The 20,170-nt window shown below is 33.7% G+C and overlaps 1 protein-coding gene across 6 annotated transcripts in view; it reads left to right on the top strand.

Annotated features, from left to right (window-relative positions):
- Positions 1 to 20,109, top strand: part of WDR17 (WD repeat domain 17) — a 119,263-nt gene extending 99,154 nt beyond the window's left edge. For 3 of the 6 annotated variants that reach the window (XM_063664296.1, XM_054485370.1, XM_054485373.1), the window contains 9 exons: positions 840 to 979; positions 3,792 to 3,812; positions 6,026 to 6,137; positions 9,744 to 9,885; positions 10,635 to 10,737; positions 11,991 to 12,092; positions 14,425 to 14,523; positions 14,839 to 15,022; positions 16,767 to 20,109. In XM_063664296.1, coding sequence (XP_063520366.1) covers positions 840 to 979; positions 3,792 to 3,812; positions 6,026 to 6,137; positions 9,744 to 9,885; positions 10,635 to 10,737; positions 11,991 to 12,092; positions 14,425 to 14,523; positions 14,839 to 15,022; positions 16,767 to 16,886 — 1,023 coding nt within the window. In that variant the 3' untranslated portion in view covers positions 16,887 to 20,109. The remainder of the gene's footprint in view (positions 1 to 839; positions 980 to 3,791; positions 3,813 to 6,025; positions 6,138 to 9,743; positions 9,886 to 10,634; positions 10,738 to 11,990; positions 12,093 to 14,424; positions 14,524 to 14,838; positions 15,023 to 16,766) is intronic. The other 3 variants (XM_054485371.1, XM_054485374.1, XM_063664297.1) reach the window with 2 other exon arrangements.
- The last annotated feature ends 61 nt before the right edge of the window (positions 20,110 to 20,170 follow it).

The following is a 20,170-nucleotide window of genomic DNA, read 5'->3' on the forward strand; positions in this document are numbered from 1 at the left end:
CCTAATTAGCACACATAAACTATGAGCTCTTGTTTTTAAGCACACATAGACTATGAGCTCTTGTTTTCTTTTATTTCTACCACAAGACACATATTTATAACAACCTTGTTTTAAACATTTCAACATATATGAGAAGCGCCAATGTAGTAAAAGGAAGAATCACTGGACATGGATACAAAATATCTGAGTCTTTTCTCACACATACTGACTTTGGGCACGTCATTTAACCCTCAGAATCTCAAAGGTCTTCAATTCTAAAATGAAAATATGAATACCTCCCTTACCTATTTCACATATATTTGTTAGGCTTATAAGAAAAAATACAAATGAAAGCACTTATTTTTCAGTATATTATTCACAAGTTATATTTTTAAGGTACTTTCCACTTGACTCATTAATTTAGTAAGGAAAATGTTAATTACAGATACAGATTCTAGTGTGCATTTATCCTTAGATATATTTGCTTTAGGAAGTGATAGATAACTGTATAATCTTAAAGAAGCTCTTAAAAATTTACGTTTTTTTCTGATATGGAGATTGAAGGACATATTGAGAATATCGTAAAGTGTTATTAATTAATTACAAAAATAGAACCAAGGGTTCCAAACTCTTCAATTCTGACCTGATAAAATTTTCGGTATGTCTCATTAATAACTTTTCCCTCTGAAAATTGCAATTACTCTTACATAGCTACTTCATAGGAATATTACAGTCAATATTTTATAAGAATAATTGATTTATAGGTTAATACTGCTTTATCTGCTTTATGAGCTTGGAGGGGAATGATGATCCTACCCAGCTTCTGTGCAACTGAAGAAATTATTTTCTTATTGAGCAAGCTTGCTATGGCATACCTGATTCGCGGAAATGAACTGGAGTTGGCAGTCTGTGTGGGCACAGTACTAGGAGAGTCTGCAGCACCAGCAACCCACTATGCCCTAGAATTACTGGCGAGAAAGTACATGATGATTTCAGTATGGTAAGAATTTTGAAATTCAAAGAATAATTTCATAGTGATGAAATACACTTTTAAAACATTATAAATTCCATTTGATAAGATATGCATTGGGAGAATATAGGATCACCTTGTTTATAAAGGATAAGATTGTGGAAGGAAATAATGATATAACAATGTCATAATGATGAGAACTACCATGGTTGTAGAATGAAATCTGCCATGGTCCATTCTGAAGTAGCCCAGTTGTAATTCCAGAATGTTTCAAGCACTTAAAGTATCATGAGACAACAGATGTGCTCTTCTTAAGATGACCAGAACACATTTTCCCACATCTTAAAATTCTGCATATCTACACTTTTTCTTGTCAGATCTTGTGTCCTATTTTAAATTTGGACAGTAAAGTCACTTATATAAAGCAGCAACAAAAATGGTTTTGCTGGACACTTGAAACAGGACACCTCCCCCAGAGTCTGGCAATACCCAAAGAAGGAGACCCTGGGAATTACCTGAGGTAGCCCGGAAATCCAGGGCAAAGCAATTCCAGCTCGTATCTGCAGAGCCCTGGCCTTAAGTCAAACAATCCATTATTACGGAGGCTCTTTTAGGAAATATGGGATTCTGTCATTCCTTAGATGTTTATTGAATAAAGATTGTTTTAGATTTTTATCTTTTCTTTCCCTCAAATACTTAGACCTCAAGAAGTTTCTAAATGAATTTGTTTATCAGGACTATGACCTTTCCCCATTGCAAGTCCCATGCACACACACACCACCCTCCAGGGAGCTATACAGATGACTCTAACTATTGAACACTACAGGTGGTAATGATAATAATGAATGCTAACTAACACTTCTATACTGCTTACTCTGTGCCAAGCACAATTTTAAGTACTTTATATGTAAAAATTCACTAGGTTCTATGTGGTAGGTTTTAATTTTCCTGAGGTCACAGTAAGTGGTAGAGCCAAGATTCAAAGCTACATAAATCAGCTCTGAAGTTTGCATTCTTAGCTATCAGGGTGCTATCAGCTATTAGGGATGCTCGGGGTGAGCATCCCTAATCCAAAAATCCAAAATCCAAAATGCTTCAAAATCCGAAACCTTTCAGATGTTGACATGACAACCATAAGTGGAAAATTCCACATGAAAGTACTTAACACAAAAATTTGTTTAATGCACAAATTATTAAAAATATTTTATAAATTACCTTCAGGCTGTGTGTATAAGGTATATATGAAACATAAATACATTTTGTATTTAGACTTGGGTCCCATCCCTTAGATATCTTATTATGTATATGCAAATATTCTAAAATCCAAAAAAGTCTGAAATCTGAAATACCTTTGGTCCCAAGCGTTTCAGATGAGGGATACCCAACCTGTACCACTTTCTCATCTGCAGCCAACTCGGGAAAAGAACAACACTTACAGTCTTCTTTTTTGTCTGAATCTGAAGGTTTTACGGTGAATCAGAAATTTCAAAGTTGTTTTAATTTTTACATATATTTTACAGTAATTTAAGAGCTCCCTTCCCCCAGTAAAATGCAGTAGTACCCTACCATCAGTTTTAGACTTCAGTATACTTAATGGTGGCGCTCCTATGAGAGTATCTAGTTATCCCTCTATCAAGAGCTATAATGGTCAACTACCTAGGGACTTGCCTTCATCTCAAAGCATGAAGCCTAATTCCAATTATTTATTCATGAAGGTGGCTGATTTCATGCTAAAAGTCATCATCAGATGAAAGAGGATTTGTTTTTAAAAAGTGAAGGTACTTCCCAAAGTGAAGTACCTTCCCAAAGGTGAAGCACTTTGGGAGGCCAAGGTGGGTGGATCACCTGAGGTCAGGAGTTCAAGACCAGCCTGGCCAACATGGTGAAACCCCATCTCTAAAATACAAACAAAAAAAAACCCATCTACTAAAAATACAAAAAAAAAATTATCCAGGCATGGTGGCAGGCACCTGTAATACCATCTACTTGGGAGGCTGAGGCAGGAGAATCACTTGAACTCAGGCAGTGGAGGTTGCAATCAGCCAAGATCACGCCACCGCACTCCAGCCTGGGCAACAAGAGCGAAACTTCGTCTCAAGGAAAAAAAAAATGGCAACAAAAGAGAAATACAGTATACGGTTGACCCTTGAACAATATGAGGGTTAGGGGTGCCAACCCCCCAAGCAGTCCAAAATCCATCTATATCTTCCAACTCCCTCAAAACTTAACTACTAATAGCCTACTGTTGACTGGAAGCCTTACTGATAACATTAACAGTCAATTAACAGATATTTTATATCCTTTGTGTATTATATACTGTATTCTTACAATAAACTGGAGAATAGAAAATGTTATTAAGAAAATCATAAGGAAGAGAAATCAATTTACTATGCATTAAGTTGAAGTGGGTCATCATAAAGGTCTTCATCTACATCTGCTTCATACTGAGCAGTTCAAACTCATAACATTGTATGTTACATAATATGATTAAACATTTTTCAATTAACTGTATGTCTTAGTTACTTTTAAGAAAAAACAAACTTCTTCCTTGTAACGCCCCCACCTCAACAATTCTTTTTTAATATATCCATAGATATGTGTAACAGAAACTAGGAAAGTTTAAATACGGTGCTGATTAGCTTTATTTTCAGGAGAAATCTGTAATCCTCCTGGCTATTAGAAGAGCTGCACAAATTTTTAAAAAGATAGCTACATCATTTATAAAGATGTGCATAATATTTAAGCTATAAACAGCTCATTTTTTTACATTTACTTTAAAAGTCTGTTTCTTTGTGGTATTCATCGTATAATCATGGTATTCATATTTAATATTTTCCTTTAGCTTTCCATCTGTTGGATACAGGTATTATCTACTTTTATTTAAGAACATATTCCTTTAAAATGCATACACTCCTTTATTTTATTATTTGAATACTATCTCTGTATTAAGAAATATTTATCAACTATTTTCACATTGTTTTATGGTTTGCCAATTCACATGTATAATTTATAGCATATAAAACCTGACTACAAAGTCATGAGAAAAGTTCCTATAATCACTCATGATTTTATACTTAAAACTTGTACAATAAATGAACTGTGATTTCCTGCAATACCAAATAATAGCTAACTCAGCTAAGCAGAATGAAATATCTGTTCTGATAGTGAAATTTTACATTTTAGATCATTCAATTGGTCTATATCATTTTTATATGTACATTTTTCCCCATTTGTGTACTGAACTCTCAAAAAAGAGTGAATTTGATTAAACATTGAAGGAAATTAGCTGGCCTTGCTAAAATTTCACTGTATGAAGACATAATTCCACATTAAGAAAGTCAAATTTTGTCTGTAGTTCAATGAAGTTTGAATAGAATTTTTAGCACAGCTATTTTATACACAGTAAAAACAAATGATACTTTATATTTTCATGGACATTATTTAAAACTGCTATTAAATTTTGATAGGAGGAAACACATGACATTATTCATACATTTTAGCATGAACAGCTAAACTACTCTAACTTGGAACCTGCCCAATGTAATAGAAAATGTGGCAGTTTGGAAAGATATTATGTGTAACTTTTAATGGCTAGAGGAAAATAATATGAAAAATTATTGTAATCTTTTATCAATTCTCTTTTGACATCATCTAGAAAATTACTTATTAGTAAAATGATGAGTTATCAAAATATTTTATGTAAAAAACTTCACTAAAGTTTTTCTTATTCTAAAAACATTAAAGTAAGCCTAAATGAAAACGTTATTGTCCTGATAGTTTGTGAGGTGTGTGTATTTTTTATTTTTAGTAACACTTTGGATTTCACACCAGAGCTTGCCAATTATCTTTATTCCTATTCTATATTCATTATATTCTTAATTAAGCACCTCTTAAGTTTTAAAAAAGAATTGATTTACTTAAATGACTAATGTAGATTTTACTGACGTTTTCACAAAGAAGATGAAGTGTAGGGTTTTACTCCCAGAGGCCCCAGCACACAGCTTTATAAATTCTTATGTGAAATATCTCCTATTCTAATGTCACCTCTTCTGTATGGCTATATATCAATTTCTTAAAAACAATATCTTGAATTATTGAAAGTTAAGTGTTTTCTCAGTTATGATGTATGCATCCATTTACTCCTCACCTAGTGATTTGAAGAGGATTTTACAGAAAATGTTTTAATATAAATCTTCTAAGTACATACCATTTTATATTTTTAAAACCCTCAATTGCTTTAGTCCACTGATTGGATCTTTAATAAGTAAATAGGCCGGTCTCAGTGGCTCCTGCCTGTAATCCCAACACTTTAGGAGGCCAAGGTGGGTGGATCACTTGAAGCCAGGAGTTTGAGATCAGCCTGGCCAACATGGTGAAACCGTGTCTCTACTAAAAATACAAAAATTGCCCGGGCATGGTGGCACGTGCCTGTAATCCCAGCTACTCAGGAGGCTGAGGCAAAAAATTGCTTGAACCCAGGAGGCAAAGGTTGCAGTGAGCTGAGATTGCACCATTGCACTCCAGCCTGGGCGACAGAGAGAATGAGACTATGCCTCAAAAGAAAAAAAAAAAAAAAGGAAATAAGAAAACTATCTTTAATTTCCACTTATTGTTTAAGAAATATGTGGGATACCCAAAATTATGAACTTAACTCAATATTCTACTGGTTTCACTGATCTGGCTGATACGATTTATCAATATTGACAAGCATAAAAAAAGTTGATGAGAGTTAACTTTCACAATGTTTGCTTTATAATTCACTCCAAAGAACATATTCAAAACTACTTAGAGAATTATTCTATAATGATAAAATTAATTATAAGTACGTTAAGACTCATGTATGTAAAGTTTAGTTTTTAATATTTAGGATTTATAAATACATTTGTTGTTCATGACCTTTGGTTTGGGTAATCTGCATTTACAGTAGTTTCATAATTAAGTAGGCTATTAATACTGTTTCTGTAAATTGAAAAGCAAGAGCGGTATATTATGTGAATTGCCCTTCTTTGAGATAGTTATGAATGTTATTTTTAAATTTTCTCTTCAATGAAGTGTCCCCTTTTGTTACGTTAACAGGAATTTGGCAGCCGATCTTCTGATGATGATTCCTGATAATGAACTACATTTAATAAAACTCTGTGCTTTCTACCCAGGATGTACTGAAGAGATAAATGACCTTCATGATAAGGTATCCTGATTATGTTAAATATTCTGGTTTGGAATGCAGTGCTATGATTTAATTAATTGTAAGTTCAAGCAAATAGAGATGCATGCAGAGAAACAAATGTATGGTCCCTTTGGGATACCTATAAGTACAACAAAAATGTTGTACAATAAGACGTAACATTTACTGAACTTCTGCTATGTGCTTGGCACTCTTCTAAATCTTTACATATATTTATGTCTTCATTCTCATAAAACTTTGAAAAGCAGGGGATAATTATACAAAGAAAACTCGGAGAAGGTAAGGAATTTGCCCAAATTAGTTAGTGGTGGAGTGAGAATTTCAACTTCAGCAAGTCTAACTCCAAATCCCAAGTGTTTTCCACTGTACACTTTGCATATTGAAGTATGTTGTAGGATAAATTTTTTAAATAGACAACTTAGAATCCTTAAAAGAATTAATGAAATATAATGAAATTTACATGCATTTTTCCAAAGTGCTTTAAAAATACTCCTCTGCAGAACATAGGAATCTATGCATCAATATTATATATAAAAACAACCAAAATGTTCAATAGGAAGATTATTTATATTAAATTACAGTACTTTTCTATATTTCAGTGCTATTAATCCATTAAAAATCATGAAGCTCTATTTTTATTGGCATGATACATAGCTATGAAACAGTTAAATAGAAAGCAGATCACAAAACTATGCATATGCCATATGATTTTGGTTTGAAAATAAATGTGAATGTACATATTTATGTTTATAGCATATTTAGGAAGATACAGTTTCTTTTAAGAAAATGAGAAGATGTAAGTACAATATTTTCTCATCTTGAACTTCTAAAATAACAAAGTTTTTCACTTATTTGAACTGTGATTTTTTTATCCCTAGTGGGTGAGTATCCCTATTCATTAAGCAACAGATATTTACTGAGTATTGTATTAATACAGATTGGCCAAAGGTGTGTGTGAATGACAATGTGTGGGTGGATATGTGTATGTGAATGTGTTTGTGTTGAGACACGGAAAATACTTGTGAAAGGATAAATGTCCAAAGTTACCAGTGGGTTGTGAGATGATGGGATATTTTAACTACTTTATTCACTTTGTAGTCTGTGAATTATTTTTTTAAAAAGCTGTGCTTTGTTTTTTTAACATGACAACTAAAAGCTATTTTATGTTGAAATTAAAATGCATACGAAAGAAAGTAGGAGTTTTTTAATTATACATTAACTGGTAGTGTTTGAAGTATACTAACAGATATCCTCTGAGGCAGAAGGTACAGATGTTAATATCAAGACTCAGAGAGGCTAAATGGCTTGTCTAAGCTTTAAGACTTAAGCTAATGACCTCACTTATTATTTTCAGATTTTAAAGATATTTCCATAAATATATGCTGTTAATTCAAATAATTTTATTTATATCATTTAGGACAACTTTAATAAGAAAACCACACTAGTAATAGGAAATATTTAGTATATGTACTATTTTTCTGTTCCTATAAACTTTACTAACATTGTTGTCAAATCAATTATTTTCTTTTCTTTTTTTTTTTTTTTTTTTTTTGAGATGGAATTTCACTCTTGTTGCCCAGGCTGGAGTGCAGTGGCACGAGCTCGGATCAGTGCAACCTCTGCCTCCTGGGTTCAAGCGATTCTCCTGCCCCGCCCTCCCCCAGTAGCTGGGATTACAGGCATGCACCATCACACCCAGCTAATTTTATATTTTTAGTAGAGACAGCGTTTCACCATGTTGGTCAGCCTAGTCTCAAACTCCTGACCTCAGGTGGTCCACCCGCTTCAGCCTCCCAAAGTGTTGGCATTACAGGCATGAGCCACCGTGCCCGGCCAAATCAATTATTTTCTAGTGCAAGCTACACACAGTAGAAGAATATAGGCAGTTAGCTAAGACCGCTTTTAATGATAGGGCTAGAATATTATTCACCTTCTCTTTTCATCACACATTCTAAAAGGATATAATTAGACTTTCTGTTCAGACTTCATTAATATCTTTTTAGCAAGACTAGTGAGTATGTGTAAAAGTGTTAATAACTGAACAATTTCACAAGTACAGATGCTCCTCGACTTACCATGGGGTTACAATGGGTAAATCTATCATAAGTCAAAAATATTCTAAGTCAAAAATACATTTAACGCACCTAACCTACCAAACATCATAGCTTAACCTAGCCTTCCTTAAACGTGCTCAGAACACTTACATTAGGCTACATTTGGACAAAGTCATCTAACACAAAGCCTATTTCATAATAATATCTCATGTAATTTATGAATACTGTACAAAAAGTGAAAAACAGAATGGTTCTGTGGGTACTCAAAGTACACTTTCTGCTGAATGCATGTTGCTTTTACACTACCATAAAGTCAAAACATAAGTTGGGGACTGTCTGTAACACTAAAAACTACATATTCACATATGATGTTTACTTACATAACTTTTAGAATTTTAAAATATATAGGATAAAAATTACAAGGATGATCATCTTACTCTTTCTTCTTCTTATAGTCTATTTAAAAATGATATTTAAATGGGAATGATTTATTATTTCCTCTATGCTGTGAGCACATATCAAGGTGAAGAACCTATGTCTCTATCTAGCCAAGCACAGTACCTACCATATAGTAGTTGCTTCGTAAATAACTGGCATTTCATTAATAAGGATGGGGAAACAATATCAAATGTTATATATATATGAGAGCCCTGTTAATTCAGTTTGTTGTAATTTGTTTGAGAGAGAGATTGAGATGTAAATTGTTCATTTTACCTAACTTTTAAATAAGAAATTTGAAATGATTAAATGAATATATTAATAAATAAATTGAAACAAACCATGAAACTATTTTATCCACATTGTTTAGCAACAGACTTGAACATTTAAGCTTCAACAATTATAAACACATCAGAATTTGATATAAAAGGTAATTTAATGCTTACCTACATTATAAGGAAGCAGACCAACTTACTTGAGAGAGGATTAGACTCTCAGTTTTAACAGAAAAAGAATTTTTTTTTTAATGGGGAATGTGGCTTTTTATTTTATAGTAATGAAATTTCATGGATGAAAAAATCTCCATTTCATGGCATTTCAAAATGTCAAAGCTAAAAACTTTTAGAGCTTCTACATTTTTTGTGTCTCTGAAATAAGGTTGCTTTGTTTCAGAAGCCAAGTGACATTAAATTGCAGTGTAGAGGACACGTAATAATGCACACCCTTTATGTTTGGTGCATTTAATGTCGTTTTTGCGCCGTTATGGTCAGTATATTTTTTCTAACATAATTAATTTCATCATTTGGGTGCTAAATGGCATTTGTGGGTACTAATTCCAGTATCACAATCAGGAAAATTTACTTCTATTTCTTTTATTAGGTATTTGTGTGATGGAAAACTACTAACTCATTAACTAATATCCCCTCTTACTGTTTTTAGATCTTAAAGGTGTTTCCATAAATATATTCTCTTAATTCGAATAATTTCATTTACATCTATTTTAGACAACTTTAATAAGAAAACCATACTAGGAAAGCTGAAAGTATTTTGTACTTACACTATTGCTTTTATCCCTGTGAATTTTAGTAACATTGTTTTCAAATCAATTATTTTCTAGTGTAAGCTACCCACAGTGGAAGAATGTATGCAGTTAGCTGAGACAGCCCATGCAGATGACAATATATTTGAAACTGTAAAATATTACTTGTTAAGTCAAGAACCTGAAAAAGCCCTTCCTATTGGTATTAGCTTTGTTAAAGGTAAGTAATTCGTTGGTGGTAGAATTTTAAATATACTCATTTATTTGATCTTTGTTTTCATATTGATGATTGTTTTAATTCATTTTTGCATTGCTATAAAGAAATACCTGAGGCTGGGTAATTTATAAAGAAAGTAGATTTATTGGCTCATGGTTCTGCAGGCTGTACCAGAAGCATGGCACTGGTATCTGCTCTGCTTCAGGTGAGGCCTCAGGAAATTTTTGTCATGGCAGAAGGTGGTACAGGAGCAGGCGTATCACTTGGTGAGAGCAGGGGCAGAGAGAAGGGACAAAGAGAGAGAGGAAGGGAGGTGCCACACTCTTAAACACCCAGATCTCGTGTGGACTCAGAACAAGAATTCACTCATCACCAAGGGGATTGCACTAAGCCATTCATGAGGAATCCACCTCCAAATCCAAACACCTCCCTACTCCAACCTGGGGGATTACATTTCAACATGAGCTCTAGAGAGGACGAACATCCAAACTATATCAATGATCAGCCTTAAAATCAAGAACTAGTCATCCTAAATTTAAAAAGGAGAGTGATGCTGATGTGCAATACGGCATCTCTTCTGATTTTATGGTATGGGGACCTGAGAGAGGATAAATAGGAAAATACTTGTGATCTAGAAAATAAAGAGGTAAGTAGGACTGACTGACAGAAAATTAATTATATAAGTTAAAAATGGATGAATAAATTTTGAGACTATTATTTAATGAATCTTCCATCTGGTTTAATTTTTCCAGAATACATCAGTAGCTCAGACTGGACTTTGGATACTGTATACCCTGTTCTTGACCTACTGAGCTATATTCGTACTGAAAAATTACTCTTGCATACGTGTACTGAGTGAGTATTTTTTCTGCAAAATATATAAGTGAATCTATTTGATAATTTTAAAGTGGCTCCATTGTTTTTGGTATTCAGATCGGGAAATAGGATTATCTTGGACAGGTAGCTACACTTGTAGAAATATTGTATTTTTGTTTGTTATATATATTTTTTTCTTTGTTTTGAGACGGGATCTTGCTCTGTCGCCCAGGCTGGAGTGCAGTGGCGTGATCTCGGCTCACTGCAAGCTCCGCCTCCTGGGTTCACGCCGTTCTCCTGCCTCAGCCTCCCACGTAGCTGGTACTACAGGCGCCCGCCACCATGCCCGGCTAATTTTTGTATTTTTAGTAGAGATGGGGTTTCACCATGATGGCCAGGATGGTCTCGATCTCCTGACCTCGTGATCCACCCACCTCGGCCTCCCAAAGTGCTGGGATTACAGGCCTGAGCTACTGCACCCGGCCGTTTGTTATGTTTTTAAGAAAAAAATGTAGAGGTCAACTTCAAACAGAATATTAAATATTAGTGGTCCCACTTAATAATATCTAGTATGTGTATATTTATATATGTACACACATATGCACCCCTGGTTTAAAGACAGCAAGTTCAAAGCTTTTGGACCTCAAGTCCTTAAGAAACTCATGGTCATATTTATTAAATATCCATTGTATGCAAAGCACCATACTGAGCTTGTGGGAAAGAAGTAAAATTGCTAGAAAGTACAAAATAGACATCATCCCGGGATTCGGGTACTATTAAAAGACATTATTATCTATATAACTAAAGCCCTCAGAGACTCTTGCATAATTTACAGGAGAGGCTTTGGGCTCTTTTTGTTTTAAAGCCTAAATGGAAAAAATGATGCAGCAGCCTGGGAAACTGGCTCACTCCCTCAGCAAGAACTGCAGAAGACATTCTTTACTGTGAGTCTACATGGTATTCCAGGACTCCCTCCACCTGACCAAAGGAGCTATTTAGGGATAAATTACATGAAGAAACAGCCAGGAAATAGAGAACAACAAGCAGGCAACAGTGAAATACTATTTAAATACGCTTATTTTGTAGTCTAATTGATGGTATAGCATAAATATCTGAATAGGAATTAAGAACTGATGAATAATTTTCCTTAAGTTTAGAAAATTTTCTAAACATATATTGCTATAAATGTCACCTTTCAGAATATACAGATACAAGTACATGAACTGTGTATCAGAGTAATGTTCTATGCCTCAAATTGTGGAATTTATAAAAATAAATATATTCTCTTTTAGAGCTCGAAATGAGTTGCTAATATTATGTGGTTACATTGGTGCATTACTGGCTATCAGAAGGCAGTACCAAAGCATTGTTCCAGCACTTTATGAGTACACAAGGTAAAAAAGGCTTTTTCTTCCATCATGACATTACAGCAATTTCTCTTGCTAAGATGGATAGTCTCTAAGTGGATTATAGAAAGTCTCAAATATATTATTACAAGTATCCATCTATTTACTCAGCATGTGCTTTATAATAAAGCAACACATAAATTAGGATGCATTGGGCTGTAAATAATAATAATGTGAATACTAGCTTAAACTCCTAGGGTTTATTGATCTTTCATGTCAAGACACTTGAGACAGGCATTCTAAGGCTTTTACTGCTATGCAGTGATTTCTTCAAGGACCTGATACTGCCTTCTTTCCACTATGACATTTTTGGATTATTTCCTCTTGCTTGAGTATCCCATGGTTAGAAGACAAATGCTAGCCCTCCATGAATTACAACTACATTCTAAGTAGGAAAGAGGTAAGAGTGAAAGACAGAGACCACAAAGGACTTTCTCCTGGCAAGACCATTTTATTCAGGAAGGAAAGTCCTCCTTAGGGTTTTATGCCCACATCTCACTAAAAGAAAATAGGAAACTGAATATTTTAGCTTTTCAATCTCTACAGCAGAAAAGTCAGAGTAAAGGGAGTTTGTAAGTAGCAGGTTACTCACTATTTTAATATTTTATATTCAGGCATAACCTGTTAGCCATAGTCCTACATTTTCTAACAACTTGTTTAACTTCAGCACTTGTACTTAAAACTTCTTATACTATAAAATAAAATTCACAGTGCCTTCCATAAAAACCTACTTCCAAGTCTAGTAGTTAGCTAAATGGCTTAGTAGGTGACCATTTTAACAAATGCAGAGGGTCTGTGGTTAAGCAGTTTTATTGTTTGTTTGTTTGTTTGTTCATTTTTGAAACGGAGTCTAGCTCTGTCGCCCAGCCTGGAGTGCAGTGGCACCATCTCGGCCCACTGCAACCTCCACCTCCCAGGTTCACACCATTCTCCTGCCTCAGACTCCGGAGTAGCTGGGACAATAGGTGCTCGCCACCATGCCCGGCTAATTTTTTGTATTTTTTTAGTAGAGACGGGGTTTCACCATGTTAGCCAGGATGGTCTCAATCTCCTGACCTCGTGATCCACCCGCCTCGGCCTCCCAAAGTGCTGGGATTACAGGCGTGAGTCACCGCGCCCGGCCGGTTAAGCAGTTTTTCTGAGTTCACATATGGCAGAGGATTCTAAGAGAAACAGGTTTTCTCATTCCTAACTTCTCCCTATTGCGTAGGTGAAGCACTAGCTGTCACCTAGTACAAATAAGGAATAATATGGAATTAATACCATCAGCATGCTCAGGGAAAAATCTCTTTCTACATAGGTAGCATAACCAAAATTGGAAAGCAACATTTAACAGTATTAAAAGATATTATAGGAGGAGTAGGATATATCACATAGATGTAAAATCATGTTTAATGAAATATGTTCAGCTATATATAATGATAAAAGTAGAGAAAAATTCTTAATTAAGCATTAAATTAATATCAAAAAGAAAAAGAACAGTTTTTATTTGCAAGGGCAGGAGAGACTTGAGAGAATGTGACTAAGTTTAGTGAATGTGTTAGCTTAGAAAGAGAAATTAATAATTTCCTAATATTAAAGAATGTATCGTCTCTGACAATTCCATCTTTGTTGTCTTGCTGCTTATCATTATTTTCCTGACCCACTAAATATTTGAGTCCCCAAAGTTTCATTCTCTCATCCTCTGCTTCCCTTTTATCTCCTCTCCATCCCACTCTCCTCCCACGACTTCACTCCCTCCCCTCTCCTTTCTATACGGCGTCCTTCAGAAACCTCACCACTTTTTAGCTTCACCTGTCACCTCTATGGAGGTAACTCAGTGTCTTATATTCAGGCATAGCCTACTCTTCAAACTCCTATGTGTATACTCAGCAGCTTGCTAAACTCCAGCCTAAAAGTCAGTATGCTCAGAATTCAAATCATCTTTCTTCTCAAATCTCCTTCTCCTGTATTCTCTTTCTGTCATTCAAGATTAAACGATCGGGGTCATGGTTAAGTGTTCTCTCTCACTGTGGCTGTTATTTAACATCACTTAACTTGTCCAACCATTCTCCATACATTATGCAGTTCATTTATTTATCTACTCACTCATTTACTCATCCACCCAATGTTTATTGAATAACTTTGACTTGCCAGGGACTCTGCTAAATATACAAGTGAGCATATATACACATATACTAGAAAATATTCTATATTATATATAATGTATAATGTCTGTATATAGAAATATATAAATCTAAAATCACATTTAAAGTTTGTTTGCTTTTTCTGATAACTTAGTTTTTGGTATCAGATGTTAATTTCCTTTTCACACGTTCAGTCAGCTGTTAAAACGTCGGGAGGTGTCAGTACCTTTAAAAATTGAATATCTTTCTGAGGAATTGGATGCATGGAGAGCTTGCACACAGTCCACCAACAGGTGAGTAAATATGATATAAAAATTGGAATGCAGAAGGTATTTGATGTTACAGACAAACTTGTTGGAAGTATGTGTGGTCTCATTAATTTTAGCAGAATAATGAATCTTGATTTGTTTGGCATATATGCAGTAATAATTTACCATACCATACTTTTCTGCCATTTAGTCCTTTGTTTTGCTATAAATTAAGTCTAAAGGTGATTTGTCTCCATCAATAAAGGGGAACTAAATAATCATCAGGGATAATTTCTAATCTAAACATCAAAAATTCTATGATTTGACAAAATGAAATTTTGACATCTGTTGAAAATATAGATCATTAGAAGACTCTCCGTATACACCCCCTTCTGATTCACAAAGAATGATTTATGCAACTTTATTAAAGAGACTAAAAGAAGAGTCACTGAAAGGAATTATTGGACCAGATTATGTGACTGGATCAAATCTTCCAAGTCATTCTGATATTCACATTTCTTGTCTTACGGGATTAAAAATCCAGGTAAAGCCTAACATCAGACATAACATGTGCATTTCACCATTTTACATGTTTATTTTTTGAAATGATATCTTAAAATAAGCCTAATTTGGATAAAAGTAGGTAATTTAGGACTGGGGCCCAGTAAGGAAATATTACCTCTAGTGCTTCCATAGTTAGTAGAAGTGGCCTCTTTCTGCTTAAAATAAATTCAGATGCAATCATCGTACTGACTCTTAACCACAGAAGCAATACATGAAAGTTTAAACTGGGAGGTTTTGGTGAGCCGAGATCGAGCCATTGCACTCCAGCCTGGGCAACAAGAGTGAAACTCCGTCTCAAAAAAAAAAAAAAAAAAAAAAAAAAATTTATATTAACCTCCCATTAATATACACAACTTATTGAGCAGATTCTTATGTATTTCTAATGCTTCCATGCTACGCCAATGAAGAAGGCAGGTTTTGTCATAGCCACCCAAAATAAATGAAGTAGCTGGATACTGATGTAAACCTTCACTGTAGCTTAGCTTGCCACTGCAATCGTTTAGTCTCAAAACATAACCAGTATCTTCCAAAAGACAGGACACATAGTTGTATACACCTCTATTATCCATTTATGCTCACAAATAAAGAACCAAGTCAGGAAATTAAATAACTTTTAGTAAAGAGCAAGAAACATTATGAAATATTTGGAGCATGTCATCGTGCTATTCTCTGCCCTTTGTATACCATTTCTAGTACTTGGTACCTTCAGGTTTCTTTCCTCCTTTTCTTAAGGTTTCTTTTCTCCATCTGACCTTGACCTAAAAGATACTATCTAACCTCTCTGTAGCCAAACCTGCATCCAGGAAAAGAGCTACTAATTATCTCATATACACTGAGGCCCACATGACTGGTATAGATGGAGTACTGTCCTGCCAGGATATTTCTGTTTCAACAGAAAGTTGACGTATTTGGGTTCTAATTGTGAAATTTCTAGTGCCTACTTAATAGGAGCTGTCTACTTTACATACTCCTATGATGAGCTTTCCATTATCTAGAGATAATTTGCTAACAACAAGTTGTATCATTTGAAATCAGACCCAAAACTCAACAGCTTTAGAACCTAATTAAGAAAACATAATTTTATTGCATCTTGTGTTTTTGAAATTATGCTTTTCCTTATCAGAGCTAGGTAATATCGATTGAAAACGTTTCACATTTAGTTCTTTATAACTACCCTGGCATATATCATAACTGATGCAACTAAATTATAAATAAGCAAGAAAATCACATGGCTAAACATATTTTAAACTATATATACAATATAGAACAATATTCGTCATCTTCTGGAGAGCACATTTAAAGTTTCTGGCTTAAATAATTTCCCCAGCTGTATCGACGTAGGCTACATGAGTAAAATAGTGAAATATATTTAAGCCTATTACTAGGCATATATGCTTTTATAGAATAAGTAAACTTTGTGGCAGTTACCAGATTAACAAAACATATTTGTCATTGACAGTACTATTGTATTTAAAGAATTTAAATTGTAAACAATTCTATTTTGACAGATATTAGGGTATAATGACATAATGTTAAGACATTTGAAAATGTTTCTATATTTGGGTCCAGCTCAAAAAAACTAATTTTCTCATAGTCTTAATTTTTTTATTAGCTTTGCCTAAATATCATGTTTTTTTTATTGCAGTGATTCTCTTTCTGAAAGTTTAAAAATACTTTGCAAATTTATAATCTCATCTTCTCTTTCCTCAACTCTCACTGTGCAGGGCCCTGTGTTTTTCCTTGAAGATGGGAAATCTGCTATCTCCTTGAATGATGCTTTGATGTGGGCAAAGGTGAATCCATTCTCACCTTTAGGGACTGGAATACGACTCAATCCATTCTGATAGAAGATTTTTGTCCATGCTTGATTTTTTTTTAAAAGAAAAACTTTCATGGGTTAGTATTACCTTAATCTTTGTTGCTCAAGTGCCAGAGGTTGGGAGAAGTATTGCAGGTTGGGAGAGGTGGGAAATAGCAGTGAATTTTGTTCATTAACTTCAAAAAATAAAATATGTATATAATTTAAAGGAAAAATAGGTGCCTCCTTTATAAACAGTAATAGCTACGTTTGGGAAGGAGGAAACATTTAAATTATAAAGGATTGAATAATCTAAAAAGCATATAAAAGTTTCACACAGCATAAAAGCTACCAAAATATCATATGGTTGAAATATTCAAACATATTAAATTGTGAAACACCTAGAACAGTGTTAGACATACAGTAAGTACTTAATGGATATTTGAATGATTGAATATCTTGAAATGTTGAAATGTAAGGTGTGTACAGTGATCTTCAACTTAACAAACACTTATGTTCTCCTTTATAAAATGCATAGTAAACCACTAACATTAGCTGTTTAATAAAAGTTTTCAGTTATAAGTTTAGTAAATATTAATAAATGGATACACATTCAAAATACTTTAAAAAAAAGAAAATGTTACCAGTTTTTTCATCTGAAGTTTAACTGTCCCATTGTAAAGGTGTAAGTTATATAGGCATGAAAAAAATTGGCGGGTAAAAATCACAAAATGCAGTGGAATATATATGAAAACTTGCATTAGGTGATAAAGTGACTATTTTAAGAGATTTGGCATGCATGGATATTAGTTTTGATTAATGTGTATAATAATTTACACAGTATACTCTAGTCAATTTATGTTAACTTTATTTAAAACACAATTTATTTGGCCGGGCGCAGTGGCTCACACCTGTAATCCCAGCACTTTGGGAGGCCAAGGTGGGTGGATCACCTGAGGTCAGGAGTTCGTGACCAGCCTGGCCAGCATGGTAAAACCCTGTCTCCACTAAAAATACAAAAATTAGCCAGGCATGGTGGCAGGCACCTGTAATCTCAGCTACTTGGGAGGCTGAGGCAGGAAAATCCCTTGAACCTGGGAGACAGAGGTTCCAGTGAGCCAAGATTGCGCCACTGCACTCCAGCCTGGGCAACAAAGAGCGAAACTCTGTCTCAAAAAACAAACAAACAAAAACCACAACTGATTTGATGAAAATTAGTTTTAAGTAAATGTTTGTAAATAGATATTGGTTGAATCCTTGGATATATTATGTTGATTTAACTTTTAAAATGTTTTTTAAAAGTGTAAAGCTATGAAAATCCTGATAATGTGACTACAAATATTTCAGTTGGACTAGAATTCTAACTTTGAAACTTATTAAATTAATGCATACTGAAAGTACTTTGATACTCAAGTTGTTTCACAAGATTTATAATAGAGATGTTTTTGTTTGACTAAAGAATAATCTCATATAACTAGAATACTTGTGGCTTTTATTATCTTTAAACTTGTTGCATTTAAAATATTTTTAAAACCTTCTTAACAAAACTTCTTAAAACTGGAAAAAATATATATTATGTATCTATGTATCATATTTATCACATGACCACTTTTGATTCCTCAAAAATACATTACAGGCTTAAATTCCATTTTATAAAAAAAAAAAATTGCCTGTAATCCCAGCACTTCGGGAGGCTGAGGTGGGTGGATCTTGAGGTCGGTAGATGGAGACCATCCTGGCCAACATGGTGAAACCCTGTCTCTACTAAAAATACAAGAATTAACTGGTTGTGGTGGCGTGTACCTGTAGTCCCAGCTACTCAAGAAGCTAAGGCAGGAGAATCACTTGAATCCAGGAGGCGGAGGTTGCAGTGAGCTGAGATCGCACCACTGCACTCCAGCCTGGGTGACAGAGCAAGACCACCATCTCCAAAAATTATATATATAAAAATAATTAATATTATAGAAGAGAATATACACAACCCAGAGATGCAATGGATAATAAGAGTACCTGAGATGTATTTTTTTAAACTCTTAGAGATATCTGTAACTCAAATTTTTCTTAGGTGAGGAGTATTATTAACTGGCACATATGTACTAAAAACCCCTCACTTAAAAATGGCAGTCTCAATCCTACTGTCATTCTTTTTATTTTAAAATAAATAAATAAGCCTATCTTTTTTGTGCTTACATACTTAAAAGGATATCATTCAGTATATAAACAATCATTACTTTCTTCTGTATTTTTAATGAATGCAGGAAAATAATATTTTTGTGTATAGAAGATGAAAAAAAAATTTTGCAAGTCTTTAAACACATAAATACAACAGAATAGCCACCCAATTTCTGTCTGAAATCTAAATTGGATGGATTTGACCATCATTCTATTATCTTTGATTTCTACAATGTCTATATCTTATTACCTATAACTATTAATTTTTCATAGAATTATAAATGTCATTTGACTGTGTCAATCTGTATCTATTGTACCTTAATATGAAAAACAAATTTTTTAATTCATAAAAGTATTTTTATTAGATTTCATAGGCATGAAACCCAAGCAAATTGTATGAATTTATTTTACTATTTGAAAATGTTCATATTACCAATAATGTGGACAAATTACTTTGCAGGTTTAAATATGCCTCTATAAAGGAAGAGTCTCATTAGACAATGATTTTTAAAGCATTGGAAAAATATTTTGCCTGTAAAAGTTAGTAACCAGGTGGTTCACAAAATTACTACATCAAAATAGTTACATCTTCTGAAAATATATGATTTTTATGTCAATCAAGACAAATGAAATATATATGTATGTGTATATATATACATGTATATATGAAATATATATATATGTGTGTGTGTGTATATATATATATATATATTTCTATGAAATTGTCCAGATGTGTTCAGGAACATGATTGCATTAGAGCAATGACTGTATTTTGTTGTCCTTATAACATTTATATTATTTCGGTTTTAAGTCAAAAGGTATTCTGAATATAATAAAAGCCTCACAAATTATTTGTAAAATTTAGCAGTTCATATTTAGTATATCAGTAATATAGAAGACATCTTTATAGTCAATTCTTAATTAATGTTTATTGTACCAAATCTTTGAGATATTTGTACCTAAATGAAGTATGTACTTTCATGCTAAAATTATATATCATGACTGTGCTATAATTTGGCATGTCATTATCTAGATTTATATGTATGTATGTATTTCAGGTCCTTTAAATTTTAATAAATATTACAGTTAAATCCTGATATGACATAGTTACCGGCTAAGATGAGTAGTTGTTTCTTTCCCCAAACACCATTGAAAGAC

This window comes from Pongo pygmaeus, chromosome 3 (genome assembly GCF_028885625.2).
Source record: "Pongo pygmaeus isolate AG05252 chromosome 3, NHGRI_mPonPyg2-v2.0_pri, whole genome shotgun sequence".
Lineage (NCBI taxonomy): Eukaryota > Metazoa > Chordata > Mammalia > Primates > Hominidae > Pongo > Pongo pygmaeus.